The 16028-nt window shown below is 67.2% G+C and overlaps 3 protein-coding genes across 3 annotated transcripts; all 3 read left to right on the top strand.

The window, feature by feature from the left end:
• Positions 1-173: 173 nt before the first annotated feature.
• Positions 174-5988, top strand: SLC6A8 (solute carrier family 6 member 8). The gene is made up of 14 exons (XM_065642772.1): positions 174-470; positions 757-984; positions 1376-1507; positions 2208-2481; positions 2556-2688; positions 2943-3077; positions 3159-3262; positions 3333-3457; positions 3535-3647; positions 3722-3859; positions 4091-4193; positions 4273-4373; positions 4565-4735; positions 5482-5988. Exons 1-14 carry the CDS (start codon positions 374-376, stop codon positions 5611-5613), a joined length of 1986 nt encoding a protein of 661 aa, XP_065498844.1. The 5' UTR covers positions 174-373; the 3' UTR covers positions 5614-5988.
• Positions 5989-6058: 70 nt separating this feature from the next.
• On the top strand, positions 6059-8723 carry LOC135993142 (epidermal differentiation-specific protein-like). The gene has a single exon (XM_065642779.1). It carries the CDS (start codon positions 7492-7494, stop codon positions 8548-8550), a length of 1059 nt encoding a protein of 352 aa, XP_065498851.1. The 5' UTR covers positions 6059-7491; the 3' UTR covers positions 8551-8723.
• Positions 8724-9492: 769 nt separating this feature from the next.
• On the top strand, positions 9493-15789 carry QARS1 (glutaminyl-tRNA synthetase 1). Its single transcript, XM_065642497.1, has 24 exons — positions 9493-9660; positions 9897-10044; positions 10122-10231; positions 10597-10672; positions 10995-11059; positions 11275-11328; positions 11525-11582; positions 11658-11729; positions 11887-11972; positions 12210-12296; positions 12383-12482; positions 12605-12683; positions 12807-12915; positions 12996-13126; positions 13246-13338; positions 13460-13597; positions 13671-13758; positions 13833-13976; positions 14048-14152; positions 14541-14633; positions 14797-14924; positions 15140-15206; positions 15403-15528; positions 15608-15789. Exons 1-24 carry the CDS (start codon positions 9511-9513, stop codon positions 15656-15658), a joined length of 2358 nt encoding a protein of 785 aa, XP_065498569.1. The 5' UTR covers positions 9493-9510; the 3' UTR covers positions 15659-15789.
• The last annotated feature ends 239 nt before the right edge of the window (positions 15790-16028 follow it).

The following is a 16028-nucleotide window of genomic DNA, read 5'->3' as shown; positions in this document are numbered from 1 at the left end:
TTCCCTGCCGTGCGCCCTCTGCCCCGCTGCCCCCGCCTCGCCCCCCGCTGCCGGTGCCGGTTGCGGTGGGACTGCAAGTCCCGTCAAGCCGCGGGCGGGCGGCGCGTCCAATGGGGCTCGGGGGGCGGTGCGGCCGGTCGCTGCCTCCGCCGCCGCCCGGTGCCGCGGCGCAGAGAGCCCCGGAGCGGCCGCGCGGCGCCGGCCCCGCAGCCCGGCTCTGAGCCGCCCGCCCGGCCCGGCCCGCCCCACCGCGCCCCGCCGCCCTCAATGAGGTTCTTCCGACTCACCTTCAAGTGCTTCGTGGATTGCTTCTGAGCCCCCCCCGGCCACGGAGCCGCCCCCGACCCGCCCCCGCTCCCCGGCCCCCCGCGACATGACCCCCGTCCCCGCCGACACGGCCGCCCCGCAGCCGCCCGCCGCCCCGAGACGCGACGCCGCCGCCGCCGCCGCCGCCGCCCCCGCGGGCTCCGGTAAGCGGGGAGCGCCGGGGAAGGATGAGGGTGCGGGGGGGCAGAACGGGGACACCCACGGCCACGCGCGACCGCGGTGCGCCCCCTCCCGCCGCCGCGGGGTGAGTCACTGCTCTGCATTGTGACGTCACGCACCGGCCTGACATGTGACGTCACGCACCCACGCGCGGAGTGGGGCGCGCGGGAAGGGGGGGGAGGCGCGGGGGGGACCTTCGGTCCCCCCCGCGCCTCCCCCCCCTCCGCGCCCCCACGGACGCGCGTGACGGCAGCGTGGGCCCCCCCCCAGTCTCAGCAGAGGCCCGCGGGGAGGCGGAGGGCACGGAGCCCCCCACGGCGGGCGAGGAGCGGGCGGTGACGGCACCACTGGTGGGACCCCCCGGCCCCCCGAAAGCGGCTGCCCCTGAGCGGGAGACATGGACCCGGCAGATGGATTTCATCATGTCCTGCGTGGGTTTCGCCGTGGGGCTGGGCAACGTCTGGCGCTTCCCCTACCTGTGCTACAAGAACGGCGGAGGTGAGCCCCGTGCCTGCCCCACGCGGGGGGTGCACAACAGGGTCGGGGGGGTACTCCGCGGCACGCTGGAGCACCCCATTTTCCACTCCATTGCATGTGAGGGGGTCACCCCGCAGTGGGTCAGCCCACCCTGCGCCTTCCCAGGGCAAGGAGACACCTCTGGGGCTCGTGAGCCACCCCACGGGTGTCTGGTGTCACCCACCGGGGTGAGGGTCCGTGGGGGGTCCCCTGCCACCTGCCTGCCCTGACCTACATCGGCGGCGCGGCGAGGGGAGGGCGCGGAGGCGCCTTCGCCATTCGCTGCGCCCAGGCGGGCGGTGCGGGGAGGGAAGGGGGGCCGGGGGGGGCGACGGCGGCTGAACCAGCCCCGTGTCACCCCCCCTGGCCCCAGGCGTCTTCCTCATCCCCTACCTGCTCATCGTCTTCGTGGGCGGCATCCCTGTCTTCTTCCTGGAGGTGGCCCTGGGGCAGTTCATGAAGCAGGGGGGCATCGCCGCCTGGAACATCGCCCCCCTCTTCAAGGGTAACGCCGCGCCCTGCCCGCGCCCTGCCCGTGGCCTCTTGCTGCCTGCCTGTGGCCCCCAGCGCCCTGTCAGGGGCCCCCCCAGCACCCTGCACGGGGCTGGCAGCACCCTGCCGGCACCCTGCCCGAGGCACCGTCTGCCTGCAGCCTGCCGGCGCCCTGCCCACGCCCTGCCTGCTCCCGTGCACCTTGTTCCCTGTCCCAGTGCCACCCTGCACCCCGGCCAAGGGTGGCAGCTGCCTGCACCCATGCCCTGTGCCGCCCTGTGCTGCTGTGCCTGTCCCCACCTGCCCCTGGGCTCCCTCCCTACCTACGTGCTGCTGGCTCCCCTGCCTGCTGCCGGCTTCCCCGGGGGCTGCCGGATCCCCACCGCGGCAGCGTCGTGCCGGCTTCCCTGTGCCGTGCCCCACAAACTCCCCCTTGTCCCCCCTGCTCCCCCTGCCCCATGCGATGCTGCCGGCTGTCCCCACCCTGTCCTACCCATGGCTGTCAGCTTGTCTCGTCCCATCCCTGCTGGCTCCCCCCATCCTACCCGGGCTGCCAGCTCCCTGCGTCCCCACCCGGCACCCCGTGTCCTGCCCTGTCCCTGTCAGCAGCCCCCATCCCACCCCAAGCTGTCGGCTCCCCCACCCTGCCGGCTCCCCTGGGGGCCGCCTGGCACCCATGGGTGCCTGTGGGCTCTGACCTCCCCATGCCGCAGGTCTGGGCCTGGCCTCTATGGTGATCGTCTTCTTCTGCAACTCCTACTACATCATGATCCTGGTGTGGGGGCTCTTCTACCTGGTGCACTCGCTGACGGACACCCTGCCCTGGGCTACCTGTGGCCACTCCTGGAACACCGACCAGTGCACCGAGCTCTTCCACCTTGAGCTCTGCCAAAACATCAGCGCCAACGCCAGTGCCGTCATCGGGTCCTCCAACTTGACCTGTGCTGACCTGGCCAACAAGCGCTCACCCGTCATTGAGTTTTGGGAGTGAGTGTGGGGCTGGGGGAGCTGTGCAGGGCCGAGGGGGTCGTGCCGGCGCTCAGCATGGCTCCGCTCTGCAGAAACAAGGTGCTGCGGCTCTCGGGGGACCTCAGCGAGCCAGGGGAGATGAACTGGCAGATGATCCTCTGCTTGGTCACCACCTGGGTCATCGTCTACTTCTGCATCTGGAAGGGAGTCAAGTCAACTGGGAAGGTGATGCTGGGGGGGGATACAGGTTGGGGCCGCTGGCATGTGGGGATGGGACTGCGGTACATGGCACTGCCAGCTCCTGCCCGCCTGTGCCGCAGCACACAAGTGTGCAGGACCCCTTGTCCCACATCTGTCCGGGAGGTGCCACCAGCCACTGGGGACATCCCCAAGTCCTGGCCCCACTGGGACACCAGCGGCACGTGATGGAGAGCCCCAGCCCTGGCCTGGGGGTCTCACCGGCACCTGCTCCCCTATAGATTGTCTACTTCACGGCGCTCTTCCCCTATGTGGTCCTCATCCTGCTGCTGGTCCATGGGGTGACGCTGCCTGGGGCGCTGGGTGGCATCGTCTACTACCTGAAACCCGACTGGTCCAAGCTGGCCGAGGCGCAGGTGAGGGCAGTGGGGGCAGCAGGAAGGGGGGTGAGTGCTGGGCACCCTCCGACACCTTCCCCACCCTCCCTCGTGCCCCAGGTCTGGATCGATGCTGGCACCCAGATCTTCTTCTCCTATGCCATCGGGCTGGGCGCCCTGACTGCACTGGGCAGCTACAACCGCTTCCACAACAACTGCTACCGGTAGGGCTGTGCTGGCTGTGGGGCATCCTCCCCAGTCCCCTCAACACTCCCTGACCCACTCTGCCTGCAGGGATGCCTACATCCTGGCCGTGATCAACAGCTCCACCAGCTTCTTCTCTGGCTTTGTTGTCTTCTCCGTGCTGGGCTTCATGGCCTCTGAGCAAGGTGTGGACATCTCCAAGGTGGCCGAGTCTGGTGAGTGCTGAGCGGCGCGGTGCCATGTCCCCTGTGTCCCCCAGCGTGGTGGCACCGCTGAGCTCACTCTCCCATAGGCCCTGGGCTGGCTTTCATCGCCTACCCCAAAGCTGTGACGCTGATGCCCTTGTCCCCGCTCTGGGCCACGCTCTTCTTCGTCATGCTCCTTGTGCTGGGGCTGGACAGCCAGGTGTGGTGGCGGGCAGGGGGACGGGGATGGGACGGGGTGACACGTGCCTCGCCGAGCCCTGCTCTCTCCCGCAGTTTGTCGGCGTGGAGGGTTTCATCACGGGCATCCTGGACCTGTTCCCTCAGCCGGGGGCCGGCTCGCTGCGCCGCGAGATCACCGCCGCACTCTGCTGTGTCGTCTGCTGCCTCATCGACCTCTCCATGGTCACGCAGGTGGGGGACGCGGCAGGGACACGGGCCCCGCGCCGGGCACCCACACCTGACCCCGGGATGTCCCCTCCCATGGGGGTCTGGTGTGGGGTGGGGGCTGCACGGGGCTGCGGTGCCCATGGCTGGGGGTGCTGCGGGAGCACAGGGTGCCCACAGCACATGGGCTGTCCATGCCAGAGCATGGAGGTGTCTGTGCCAGCACAGCCCCGGTGACACGCGGCACCGTCCCGGCAGGGTGGCATGTACGTGTTCCAGCTCTTTGACAACTACTCGGCCAGCGGGATCACGCTGCTTTGGCAGGCCTTCTGGGAGTGTGTGGTCATCGCCTGGGTCTATGGTGAGGCCAGGGGACACGGGGGAGAGGCAAAGGGACATGGGTGCCCCGGGGCGCCCAGCTGATGCCCCTCTCCCCGCAGGCGCTGACCGCTTCATGGACGATGTGGCCCGCATGATCGGCTACCGGCCCCTGCCCTTCATGAAGTGGTGCTGGGCGCTGGTGACGCCGCTGGTCTGCGTGGTGAGCGGGGGACACGCGTGTGCTGCCGTGTCCCCGTGTCACGGCCACCGGGCTCCCCCAGGCGGCTGCTCCAGGCACAGCAGCCATAGGGTGACACGGGTGGCAGTGCCATGGGGTGACACGCTTTGGGGGCTAGTCTGGGGCCACCAGCCCCCTGCCCCACAAGACCTCACTCCCCGCTCTCCACCCAGGGCATCTTTGTGTTCCACGTGGTGAACTACAAGCCGCTGACCTACAACAAGACCTACGTGTACCCGTGGTGGGGAGACGCCATCGGCTGGGTCCTGGCGCTCTCCTCCATGCTCTGCATCCCCTGCACCGTCCTCTACAAGCTCCTGCGCTGCAAAGGCTCCCTGCGCGAGGTGAGGGCGGCGCGGCAGGCGCCCTCCTGCCATCCCTACCCCATCTCAGTCACCCTTGTCCCTGTCCCCTTCTTGGTCCCATCCCGCTCCCATTCCCAGCCAAATCCCAGCACTGTCCACATTGCCTTCTCAGACCCATCCCCAGCCAAATCCTGTCCCTGTCCCCATCCCTGTCTCACTCCAGCCTCACCTGAATTCCATCCTGGCTTACATCACTGCCTCACTCCCATCCAAATCCCGTCCCTGTTCCCATCCCTATCCTTGTCTCTCTCACTTCCAGCTAAATCCTGTCCGTGTTGTCATCACCATCTCAATCCCATCCCCATCTCATCCCTGTCCCCATGCAATCCCTGTCCCTCTCTCAATCCCTTGTCAATCCCTTCCCCATCCTAGTCTCACCCCCATCCCCATCCAAGTCCCATTCTTGTCCCCATCACTCTCATTCCCATCAGAATCCTGTCCCCATCGCTGTCTCACTGCCAGCCTCGCCCAAATCCCATCCCTGCTGACATCACTGTCTTAATCTCATCACCCTCTCAGTCCCATCCCTGTCCCCATTTTGTTGCTGTCCCTGTGCTGTCTCTCTCCCTCTCTCAATCCCATTTCAATCCCTTCCCTGTCCCAATCTCACCTCTATCCCAACCCAAATCTCTCTCTGTTCCCTGTACACTGGGGGGATGCACCAGGCTGGGTCCAGGCAGTCCCTGGTGCTGCCATCCCCGGGTGCTGACACGGTGTCCCTGCAGCGCTGGCAGCTCCTGACCACTCCAATCTGGGGCCACCACCACCTGGAGTACCTGACACCCGAGGCAGAAGCCAAGCTGCTGGCCCCGGAGCCCCCCAAGGAGAAGGCGACGCTCTTCGAGACTGTGATCTGAGCGTGGGGAGGGTCGCGCTGCTCCCGCCTGCCATAGCAATAATGCCAGCACCGCCTCCCACCCACGCTGTCCCCTGCCCCCCGCACCGCCCCGGCCCGCCAGCCCCACTGCAGGGGGGTGCACGATGGCAAGGTGGGGGTTGCTGGGGGCCGCGGGGCCGGGGCGGCTGCGGGGAGGGGTCCCCGGCACGGGGGAGCGCGGCAGCCCAGGGGCTGGCGGGGAGGCTGCGGGCCAGGGGAGCGAGCGGGACAGCCCCTCCCTGGCCCCGACCCGCGGCCCCCGCAGCCCCCCACTCACTAACCGCTTCCTGTAGCGTTTGTCTGGTGTAACCCCGACCGCCCCGACATCTGGCAATAAACTGGGAGACCCTGGCAACCCCAGCACTGAAGGTGGGGGACGGGGGTGCTGGTGGTGGAGAGGTGTGGGGTGGCACCTGCCTGCAGGGGACAGGGCCCTGGGGGGGACACAGTGCTCAGGGATGTGGGGACACCTGGGTTCCTCTCAAGATATCCTGGGGATGACAGGCTGCTGGAGCAGCAGGGTCTCCATCCTCCTCCATGGCAGGATGCAGGTGCCTGGGGGCTGTACCCGAACTCAGGTTCCCCCATGGGATGGGGACACCCCACACAGCCAGGATGGGGGCACCCCACGCCGCTGGGGCTCCACAGCCCTGCACTGGCCCCAAGGGGCAGGTTTCAGCCCAGAGATGAGGGGGTCCCGGCTGTCCCCAGCCTGGCACGGGGGCTGTTCATGTCATTTCTCGGGCTCCCTGTCTCCTATGCTGTGCCGCAGGGAAAGCCCCAGGCTGAGGGGGGCAGTGGGTACGGGGTGGACAAGGCAGACCCTGGGCACAGGGCTGGGAGAAGCCAGAGGCTCGACCTGCCCCAGAGCTTTGGGCTGCCTGAGCCTGGTGCCAACGGGGGGCGCGTGCCCCGCGCCCCACACTGGTAGCTCCAGGGGGCTCAGCTCTGATCCGTGCCATGAGGGACCCTCACGGTGCCCTGAGGAAGCTCCCGGCACGCCGCGGCTGCCAGCCAGCCCTGTGTCCTGCCTGGGAGTCAGCGTCCAGCCGTGCCCAGCGCTGGCACCTGTCGCACTCCCACAGTGCCATGGCCACCCTGGGAGGTCTGTGGGTGTCCTGTCTGTGGAGGGACAAGGTGGGAGAAATACCTCCCCTTGGCCCAGCCATCCTCGGGCAGGGCTGGGGCAGCAGTGCCATGCCGGGGGGACAACGGTGCCATGCTGGGGCGACAACGGTGCCATGCCGGGGGGACAATGGTGCCATGCTGGGGGGACTGCATCCTGCACTGGGGACACCAGGGTGCCGGAGGGGCTTGTCTTGGGACACTGGCTTACCCCACCATGACACCCTCTCACCCCGCCAGGGTGAGCCGGCAGTTCCTGCCCCACCGGCAACGCACACCGTAATTAGCACGGGCAGGGCGGAAGCTTGGGTGATAATTGGCGGTGACTCGTTAGGGCTGGAGAGCCGCGCACCCCGGGCGCAGCAGGACTTTCCGGCAGGGCCGGCACCCCGATGTTGCGGCTGCTGTGCGGGGCCTGGCTGGCTCCACGTCACCGGAGTGGGGCCGGGTGCGGGGGCGAGCGCTGTCATCACCTTCGCATCGTGCCGCGGCATGCCCTGGCCCCGCCATCTCCCTGTAACCGGCACGGCTGCGGGCTGGCATCGGGCGCTGTCAGCACAGAAGGTGAAAGCACAGAGACTGCAAAGGAGAGGCAGAAGACAGGATAAGGGGGTGCCAGGGGGCCCCTTTGCTGGCCAGGCTTCCCCCGTGGGTTTCCCGTGGCCCCCACCTGAACCCACAAGAGGATACTTGATGTGGGTTGTGCCCTCCAGAGGCAGGCGCCCGCGGCACCATGAACCGGATCACGGTGTACGAGCGCGCAGACTTTGAGGGGCTGAGCCGGGAGTTCACCTGCGACGTGCCTGACCTGCACGAGCTGGACTTTGGGAACTGCATCGCCTCCCTGAAGGTGGTGGGGCAGCCCTGGATCGCCTACACGGACCCCAAGTACGAGGGGGAGCCGCACGCCTTTGAGGAGGGTGAGTACCCCTCCGTGGAGCGGCCCAACAGCTTCTCGGCACTGCGCCTGGTGCACCATGACCTGGGGGACCCTCAGATCACCCTCTACGAGCGCCCCAACTTCCAAGGTGCCTGCAAGGTGGTTACGGAGGAGACCAACTTGGCGTACGGGTACTTCAATGACCGGGTGGCCTCCCACGTGGTGCAGCGAGGCGTCTGGCTGCTCTACCAGCACCCCGGCCGGGGCGGGTGGCACTGCCTGGCATGGCCCGGCGAGCGTCTCGCCGACTACAAACCTGAGCTGAACTTCCAGGCTCGGCTGTCCCACCTGCGCCCGCTGCAGCCGGGGCGGCCCCTGGTCTCGGCGCGTCTCCTCTGGGAGCAGAAGCGCGTGGAGGCAGAGCGGGAGGTGCTGGTGGATGAGATCGAGGGGCTGAATGAGACGGAGTCGGAGCAGGTGCTGGCGGCCAGCAGCAGTCGGGAGTACAGCACCACGCTCTGGCAGAGCTTCCACTTCAGCAACGCCACCAGCCTCAAAGCCGGGCTTGCCTTCACGCTGACCGTGGAAGCCTCCAACATCTTCACGGTGCAGAAAGGTCGCAGCGAATCCAGCACCCGCCGGGAGCGCGTGGAGGTGCAGCTCCCCGCTAAGATCCCCCCGCGCACGGCGCTCAGCATCCAGGTCTTGCGGAAGGAGGTGACGCTCTCCGTCCCGGTCCTGCTCACCATCACCCAGAACGAAGCCGTTCGAACGGAGATGGGCGAGTACCGCAGCGTCTCAGGCACCAACATCTGTGCCCGCTATAGCCTGAAGCCTCTGCCGGCTGCGGGCAAGGAGCAGGTGGCTGCTGAGGGGACAGAGCCAGCGCCCGGTGCCCAGAGGCAGCTGTAGCCGTGGCTCTGGCTGCAGCACCACTCTGTCCCCTCAGCCGTGTGTGACACCAGCACTGTGTCCTGCTTGCCCACAGAGGAGCCAGGACCTGCCTTGCTTGGCTGTGCCAAGTGACTCTGGCTGGCGGGACCTGGCAGCGCCTCCTGCTGCCACGTGTTGCCAATAAACCCCCTTCCCCATCCGCTCGGGTCTGCTGCTGCTGGGGGACACTGGGGAGACGTGGGTGGGCTGGGGGAGTCAGGAGAACACCAGGCTGGGGGGACGCTGGGCTGGAGAGGACGTCAGGCTGGGGGAGTGAGGGGACACTGGGTTGGGGGGAACAACAGGCTGGGAGAGCTGGGGGGACACGGGGGAGCAGGAATGGCGGGGAGCACTGGGCTGAGGACACCAAGGGACACCGGGCTGGGGAAACCAGACCTTGGGGTCGGGGAGACAGAGAGGGGCTGGGGCAGCTGTGGGGACACCGGTCTGGAATGCACCCCGAGCCGGGGGAGCCGGGGACGTGGGGCTGGCGCAGCCCCGCACACACGGGGCAGCCACCACGACAAGTGCGTCCCCGGGGAGGCGGAAGCAAGCGGGGACGGACGGGGCCGCGGGTGCGGCCAGGGCGGCTACGGCGGCCGGCGAGGGCAAAACCCGCGGGGAGGGGCGCGCCCGGAGGGGCGGGGCGGGAGGGGGCGGGGCCAGGAGCCTGATCTTGCCCAGGCCCCGCCTCCAGCCACGCCCCCCACGTGGCCGCCGCGGCCGCCGGTCTCTTTAAATGATGCAACGGACAGCACTCTTGGCCCCGCCTCCTGAGCGCCTATTCGCGGAGCTCGAGCCGAGCTCCCCCATGCCATTGGCTGAGGCGAGCCTCTCTCACTGCCGATTGGCTCCACCTGTGCCGTCGACACGCCCTCCCGGCTCCGATTGGCTGAGCGCGGCTCCGCCTCCCGGACGGGCGGTGGCGGCGGCAGCAGCATGGCGACGGCGGCGGCGGGACCGATGGCGGCGGAGGAGGCGGAGGAGGCGCTGGGGCTTTTTACCGGCATCGGCCTCAGCGAGGCCAAAGCGCGCGAGACGCTGCGCAACGGGGCGCTCAGCGCGCTGCTCCGCCAGGCCGTGCTGCAGGTGCGCCCGCCGCGCCCCCCGCCCCGCTCAGCTCTCCCGGTTCCCCGGTCCCCGGTGCAGCGGCATCACCCCCGAGGCCCCACCCCCTCCCCGGGACTCCACCCCGGCCCCGCCTCTCCCGGCCCAGCCCAACGCCCTCCGCCCTTGGCACTCTCCTCCCCGCCCCGTCCCGGGGCCGCCGGTTCGCCGGGGCTCTGCCCCGGGCCGGCCCTGACGCTCCCCCGGGGCGGCGGCAGGCTCGGAGCGCGTTGGGCCCGGCCCTGGACAAAGCCACCGGGACGCTGCTGTACAACGCAGCCGCCCGCCTCAGGGACCCGAAGCACCTCGGCTTCCTCGTTGGCTACATCGTCCGCAGGGAGATCCTCACCGACCTGCAGCTCAGCGGTACCGAGCGGCCCCGGGAGCCCCTGGCCCCTGCGGGGACGGGGTGGCCCCGCTTCTCACCCCCAGTCTGTCCGCAGCTGCCCTGGAGTATGTGAGGACCCACCCCCTGGAGCCCCTGGACACGGCGGATTTTGAGCGGGCCTGCGGCGTGGGGGTGTGTGTCACCCCTGAGCAGATCGAGGAGGCGGTGAGTGGGGACAGAATGGGCTGAATCACAGAATAGTTTGGGTTGAAGGGCCCTTCCCAGCTCCCCCACTGCCCCCCCTGCCATGAGCAGGGACATCTGCACCAGCTCAGGTTGCTCAGAGCCCCGTCCAGCCTGGCCTGGGATGTCTCCAGGGATGGGGCATCCACCACCTCTCTGGGCAACCTGTTCCAGTATAAGACTTGACAAACATCAGTCAAGTGTGTCGAAATATACAGAGACAGAGCAATCAATGGATGTTTTTTCTTACTTTGGAATTTGTTGCCCAGGGATTTTCAAAAGTATTCAAATTGGGAAACATGAATGAATCTTTTTTTATCCTGTCCCCGTGTCCTGGTCTCGCCCAGGTGGAGGCTGTGATCAGCGAGCACCGAGCGGAGCTGCTGGCAGAGCGCTACCACTTCAACATGGGGCTGCTGATGGGTGAGTGTGGGGCACCGGGCAGCCCCCGCCTGGCACTGCCTGTTCCCCCCGATCCTGAGAGCCAGCCCTTCACCCTGTGCTGCCCCGGCCCCGGCTGCAGCATCACTGTGCCGCAGCCCGCCTGACGCAGGGGACACATCCTGTGATATCCCCCACGTGAGCAGGGCTGTGGGTGGCAGCTGCCTGTGGTGCCCTGTGCCAGGGACAGCCCTGGGCCACTGGCCACCTCCAGCTGCTGGCCACAGTGTCCTGCCTTAGCGGCACCAGCTGAAGCCCCTGGGGCTGGGCCGTGCCCCTTTTCCACGGAGTGCTCTGTGTGCAGGGGAGGCGCGGAGCCGGCTGCGGTGGGCAGATGGGAAGACCATCAAGAATGAGGTGGACCTGCAGGTGGGTGTGAGGGCAGTGGGTCGGGCGGTGTCCCCTGTCGGTGCTGTGCCTGGTGTGGGACCTGCTGGCCTGTCCGGTGGGAGGGTTGGCACTGGGGACAGCCTGTCCTGGGCAGGTGTGGGCGGGGTGAGGAGTGTGACAGCTGGACAGGGCCACCTTCAGGCCTTGGGGCACTGGGAGCCTTTTCTCTTCCTGTCTGCATCTCTGTTTCCCAGGTGCTGCATTTGCTGGGGCCAAAGACAGAAGCTGACCTGGAAAAGAAACCAAAGGTGATACAGAGGGGGAGGCTGGGAACTGGGATGGCATTCCCTGCTGAGTGTCTGGGCAGGATCCCAAACAGCTGCTCTGGGCCCACCCACCGCCATGGGCACGGGTCCGAGGGAGGGCTGGGGGCGGCAGGCTGGGCCAGGAGGGGAAGGTGCACACGGGAGCTGGGCACTCAGGGTGCTGTGCTGGTCTCTGCAGGCTGCAAAGGCCCGGCCAGCCCCGGCAGAGAAGCAGAAGGCGGCCCTGGTGGAGAACGGTAAGAGACTGTCCTCCTGCGGGCAGCTTCCCCAGCCCTGCGGTCAGGCCCCTGCTCAGCGCCCCCTCCTCACAGGTGAGGTGGGCACAGAGACACGGTCACTGCTGGAGCAGCTGCGGGGAGAAGCTCTTAAGTTCCACAAGCCGGGTGAGTGCAAGGAGCCGCTGCCACACGTGGGGCTCTGTGCCCGGTCCCAGCTCTCTGTGCTGCAGGGGACCAGCCCGGCCTCTCCTCCTTCCCTGCCAGCTGCTGGGCTTGGCTTGGTTTGGGCAAAGCTGCAGCCCTGAGCGTCCTCTGCCTGCAGGAGAGAACTACAAGACCGAGGGCTACGTGGTAACGCCCAACACCATGGCCCTGCTGAAGCAGCACCTGGAAGTCACGGGTGGGCAGGTGAGGCCGTGTCCTCCAGCCCAGTGGTCCCCTGCGAGGCTGGCTTTACTGTGTCAAGCTCCAGCCGGGCTGGTGGGGTGGCAAGGGGTACACATGGGAGGCTTGGCAAAGAGGTGGCACCCTCCTGGCACGGAGGGCCGTGGGGGTTTAGAGGGGGCTCATGTGCTTGCCCCCACTGCCGGGGAGTGGGAAAAGTCTCCTGCCGAAGAACAAAGGTGTCCCCTATCACCCCTGCAGGTGCGGACACGGTTCCCTCCTGAGCCCAACGGGATCCTGCACATCGGCCATGCCAAGGCCATCAACTTCAACTTTGGCTACGCCAAGGTGAGGAGCACTAAGGCCCCACTGGCAGCTCCTCCTGGGCCCTGCCTCCTTCGGGAAGTGGGTGGTCACTGTCCCCCCATCTCCAGGCCAACGGTGGCGTGTGCTTCCTGCGCTACGATGACACCAACCCCGAGAAGGAGGAGGAGAAGTACTTCACGGCCATCCGGGAGATGGTGGAGTGGCTGGGTACAGCTTGGGCTGGGGAGGGCAGGATCAGGCCAGGTGCTGCTGGGGACATCCCTGCATGCAAGTCCTGCTGCCGGGCCAAGGGGGTGGCTATGACCCGCTCTGTCATTATGTCCCCACAGGGTATCAGCCCTATGCAGTGACCCACGCCTCAGATTACTTTGACCAGCTCTACACCTGGGCCCTGGAGCTCATCCGCCGGTGAGTGTTCTGTGGTGGTGCTGATGCCATGGGGATGGTGAGGATGTCCCACACCGTGGCTGGGGCTCCTCCTTGCCAGGGGATGAGCTGCTCATGTCTGGTGACCATGTGTGTCCCCTACAGGGGCCACGCATACGTCTGCCATCAGAAGGTCGAGGAAATTAAGGGCCACAACCCACCGCCCTCGCCGTGGCGGGACCGGCCTGTGGAAGAGTCGCTCCTGCTCTTCGAGGTACCCCTGGCAGGGGGCAGGCTGCGTGCCTGTGGGGTGTGGGTCTGTGGCTGAGCCAACAGCTTCCCCCTGTTCCACAGGACATGCGCAAGGGCAAGTTTGGGGAGGGGGAGGCCACGCTGCGGATGAAGCTGGTGATGGAGGATGGGAAGATGGACCCTGTCGCCTACCGTGTCAAGTTCACTCCGCACCACCGCACCGGGGACAAATGGTAGGGAGGGTCTACAGCGTCCCAGCACATGTGGCAGGGGTGTGCCGGCGTCTCCTGGGAGCGGGGAGGGCTCTCAGGAGGGGAGCGGCACCCCAGCGCTGACTATGTCTGCCTTGCAGGTGCATCTACCCCACGTACGACTACACACACTGCCTCTGCGACTCCATCGAGCACATCACCCACTCTCTCTGCACCAAGGAGTTCCAGGCCAGGTGAGCACCATGCACAGCACAGCCCAGGGCTGGCAGCTCTCAGGGGGAGCAGCTGCCAAAGTTCTGAGGGGCTGTGGGGGGTGTGGGGCTGAGCCGGGCTGTGTCTGTGCCTCCCTTGCAGACGTTCCTCCTACTTCTGGCTGTGCAATGCACTCGATGTCTACTGCCCCGTGCAGTGGGAGTATGGGCGCCTGAACCTGCTCTACACTGTCGTCTCCAAGAGGAAAATCATCCGGCTGGTGGAGACGGGTGCTGTGAGGTAGGAGCGGAGCCAGCAGCCAGGGTGGGTCCTGCCCGGGTCACGCCTGGCTGTCACACCCGTGTTTTCTCAGGGACTGGGATGACCCGCGGCTCTTCACGCTGACAGCCCTGCGCCGGCGAGGCTTCCCCCCCGAGGCCATCAACAACTTCTGTGCCCGGGTAGGTGCTGGGGCCAGGATGGGACGGGGCAGGTGGATGTGTTCCCTGGCTGGTGACAGCAGGCTGTCCTGCAGGTCGGTGTGACAGTCGCCCAGGCGACGATGGAGCCGCATCTGCTGGAGGCGTGTGCGCGGGAAGTGCTGAACGAGCAGGCCCCCCGTGCCATGGCCGTCCTGGAGCCCCTCAAGGTCACCATCACCAACTTCCCTGTCCCAAAGGTGAGACTGCCATGGGCTGGGGTGGGAGTGGGTTTCCCCAAGGTCAGCATTCACCCCCTCCTTCTCCCCAGGCACTTGAGGTCCTTGTGCCCAACTTTCCAGTTGATGAGAGCCGGGGTTTTCACAAAGTGCCCTTCCAGTCCACCGTCTACATCGAGGAGACGGACTTCAGGGAGGTGAGCTGGACCCACCGGCCCATATGGCCCTCGCTCCTGGGAGCTGTGGCTCGGGCAGCAGGAGCCTGGGAGCGGCATTGGTGCTGCCTGGGGCATAGGTGGGTGTCAGGCACCCAACTGCAACTCCCAAACATGCCAGCAGCTCTGATGGGCACCGGGGAAATGCCCCCAGCCTGGCTGGGACGCATCCAACCTATGGTGCTCACACGTGGCCTGTACGCTGGGGAATGTCCCGCAGCAACACAGGAGTTCAGGCAGCCCTGGGTGTACTGATCCCTGGGATGGCTGGACTGGGTGGGGGGACGCAGCTGTGGGACCAGAGACCTGCCTGAGGGGGGACCCAGTGCCTGTGCTGGGACCCCCTGTGCAGCCATGAACTCTCTTGCAGGAGGTGGACAAGGGCTACAAGCGCTTGGCCCCTGGGCAGCCGGTGGGGCTGCGCCACGCTGGCTACATCATCGCTGTCCAGAACATCATCAAGGTGTGTGGCTCTGGGGACAGGTGACATGAGGTTGGGTTGTGAGATGTCAGGACATGACCAAGCAAGGTTGCCCTGCGCTGGGGGGCTGGCGGTTTGGCCCCAGGGCTGCCCTGCAGGATGGGACTACTCCCTGACCACTGGCGGCTTGTCTTCTCTCACCCAGGATGCCAGCGGGCGTGTGATCGAGCTGGAGGTGACCTGCACCAAGTCGGATGTGGCAGAGAAGCCCAAAGCTTTCATCCACTGGGTGTCGGAGCCGCTGGCGTGTGAAGTGCGGCTCTACGAGCGGCTGTGAGTACCCGGCTCCCCACAGAGGCGCGGGCGCAAGCTCAGCGGTGCCAGAGCGGCAGCGTGGCCACATAACTCCTAGTTCTGCTGGGGTCTGCCCAGCTCTTTGGCCGTGAAGATGCTGCTGTGGGGTCCCATGAGCTGCTGCCCCACAACTGCCACAGGGTACCACGTCCCCTCGCCTGGCAGCTTTGGGATGAGACTCGGTCTCTTGGCAGGTTTTTGCACAAAAATCCTGAGGACCCATCGGAGGTGCCTGGTGGCTTTCTGAGTGACCTCAACCCTGTGAGTAGCAGCAGGAGCCGGGCTTACAGGCTTGGTGGGGGGGTAGCTGAGGACCTCCTGCATCCATGCCGGAGGCACCCACTTCCATGCGACCCCTACCCTCCCTGGGCAGGGCCCTGCCATGTCTGGTGGGGGGAGCGGGGCTGGGGATGGGGCAGAGGGGCCGGGGTGCAGGCTGAGCTGCCTCCCCTGCCAGGATTCCCTGCGGGTGGTCCACAACGCCCTGGTCGACAGCTCTGTCCTCCCCGCCCGTCCCTTCGACAAATTCCAGTTTGAGCGACTGGGCTACTTCTCCCTGGATCCTGACAGCAAGGAGGGGAAGGTGAGCCCTGGGGAGGGGGCTGGGGAGCTCCCCCTCTGCCCACTGTGGGGCTCAGTGCTGACCCTCTGCCTCTCCCCAGCTGGTGTTCAACCGGACAGTGATGCTGAAGGAGGACCCTGGCAAGGTCTGAGGGACCCGCTGCGGCCATCCCGCCGTGGTGCTGCTTCCCTGAGGGGTCCCTGTGCACCCCCAGCACCACCGTGCCTTGGTGCAGCCCCCCCGGGCGCCACACAGCATCACCTCAATAAACGGAGCATCCCAGCCCTGTCCCCGCGCTGTCACTGACTCCTGTCCCCCTACTCAGCCGAGGGGTGCCGGGGTCGGGGGTGTCCCCGGGTCTGCTCCTGCTCCTGCGCGGCTGCAGCTCCTCCCACTCGCGGCCGTGAGGAGGCTGGGCCGGGGTTGGGGGTGTCGGGGTGGGATGGAGGAGGGGCCCCCGGGCCCCGGGAGTGGGCAGGGTGCGGGCAGGCGGGAGGGTGTGCGCACTGTGTACAAACACC

The sequence above is a fragment of the Caloenas nicobarica genome, chromosome 11 (genome assembly GCF_036013445.1).
Source record: "Caloenas nicobarica isolate bCalNic1 chromosome 11, bCalNic1.hap1, whole genome shotgun sequence".
In the NCBI taxonomy this organism is placed as follows: domain Eukaryota; kingdom Metazoa; phylum Chordata; class Aves; order Columbiformes; family Columbidae; genus Caloenas; species Caloenas nicobarica.
The sequence above is the reverse complement of the archived record's forward strand: the minus strand, read 5'-3'. Positions and strand labels throughout refer to the sequence as shown.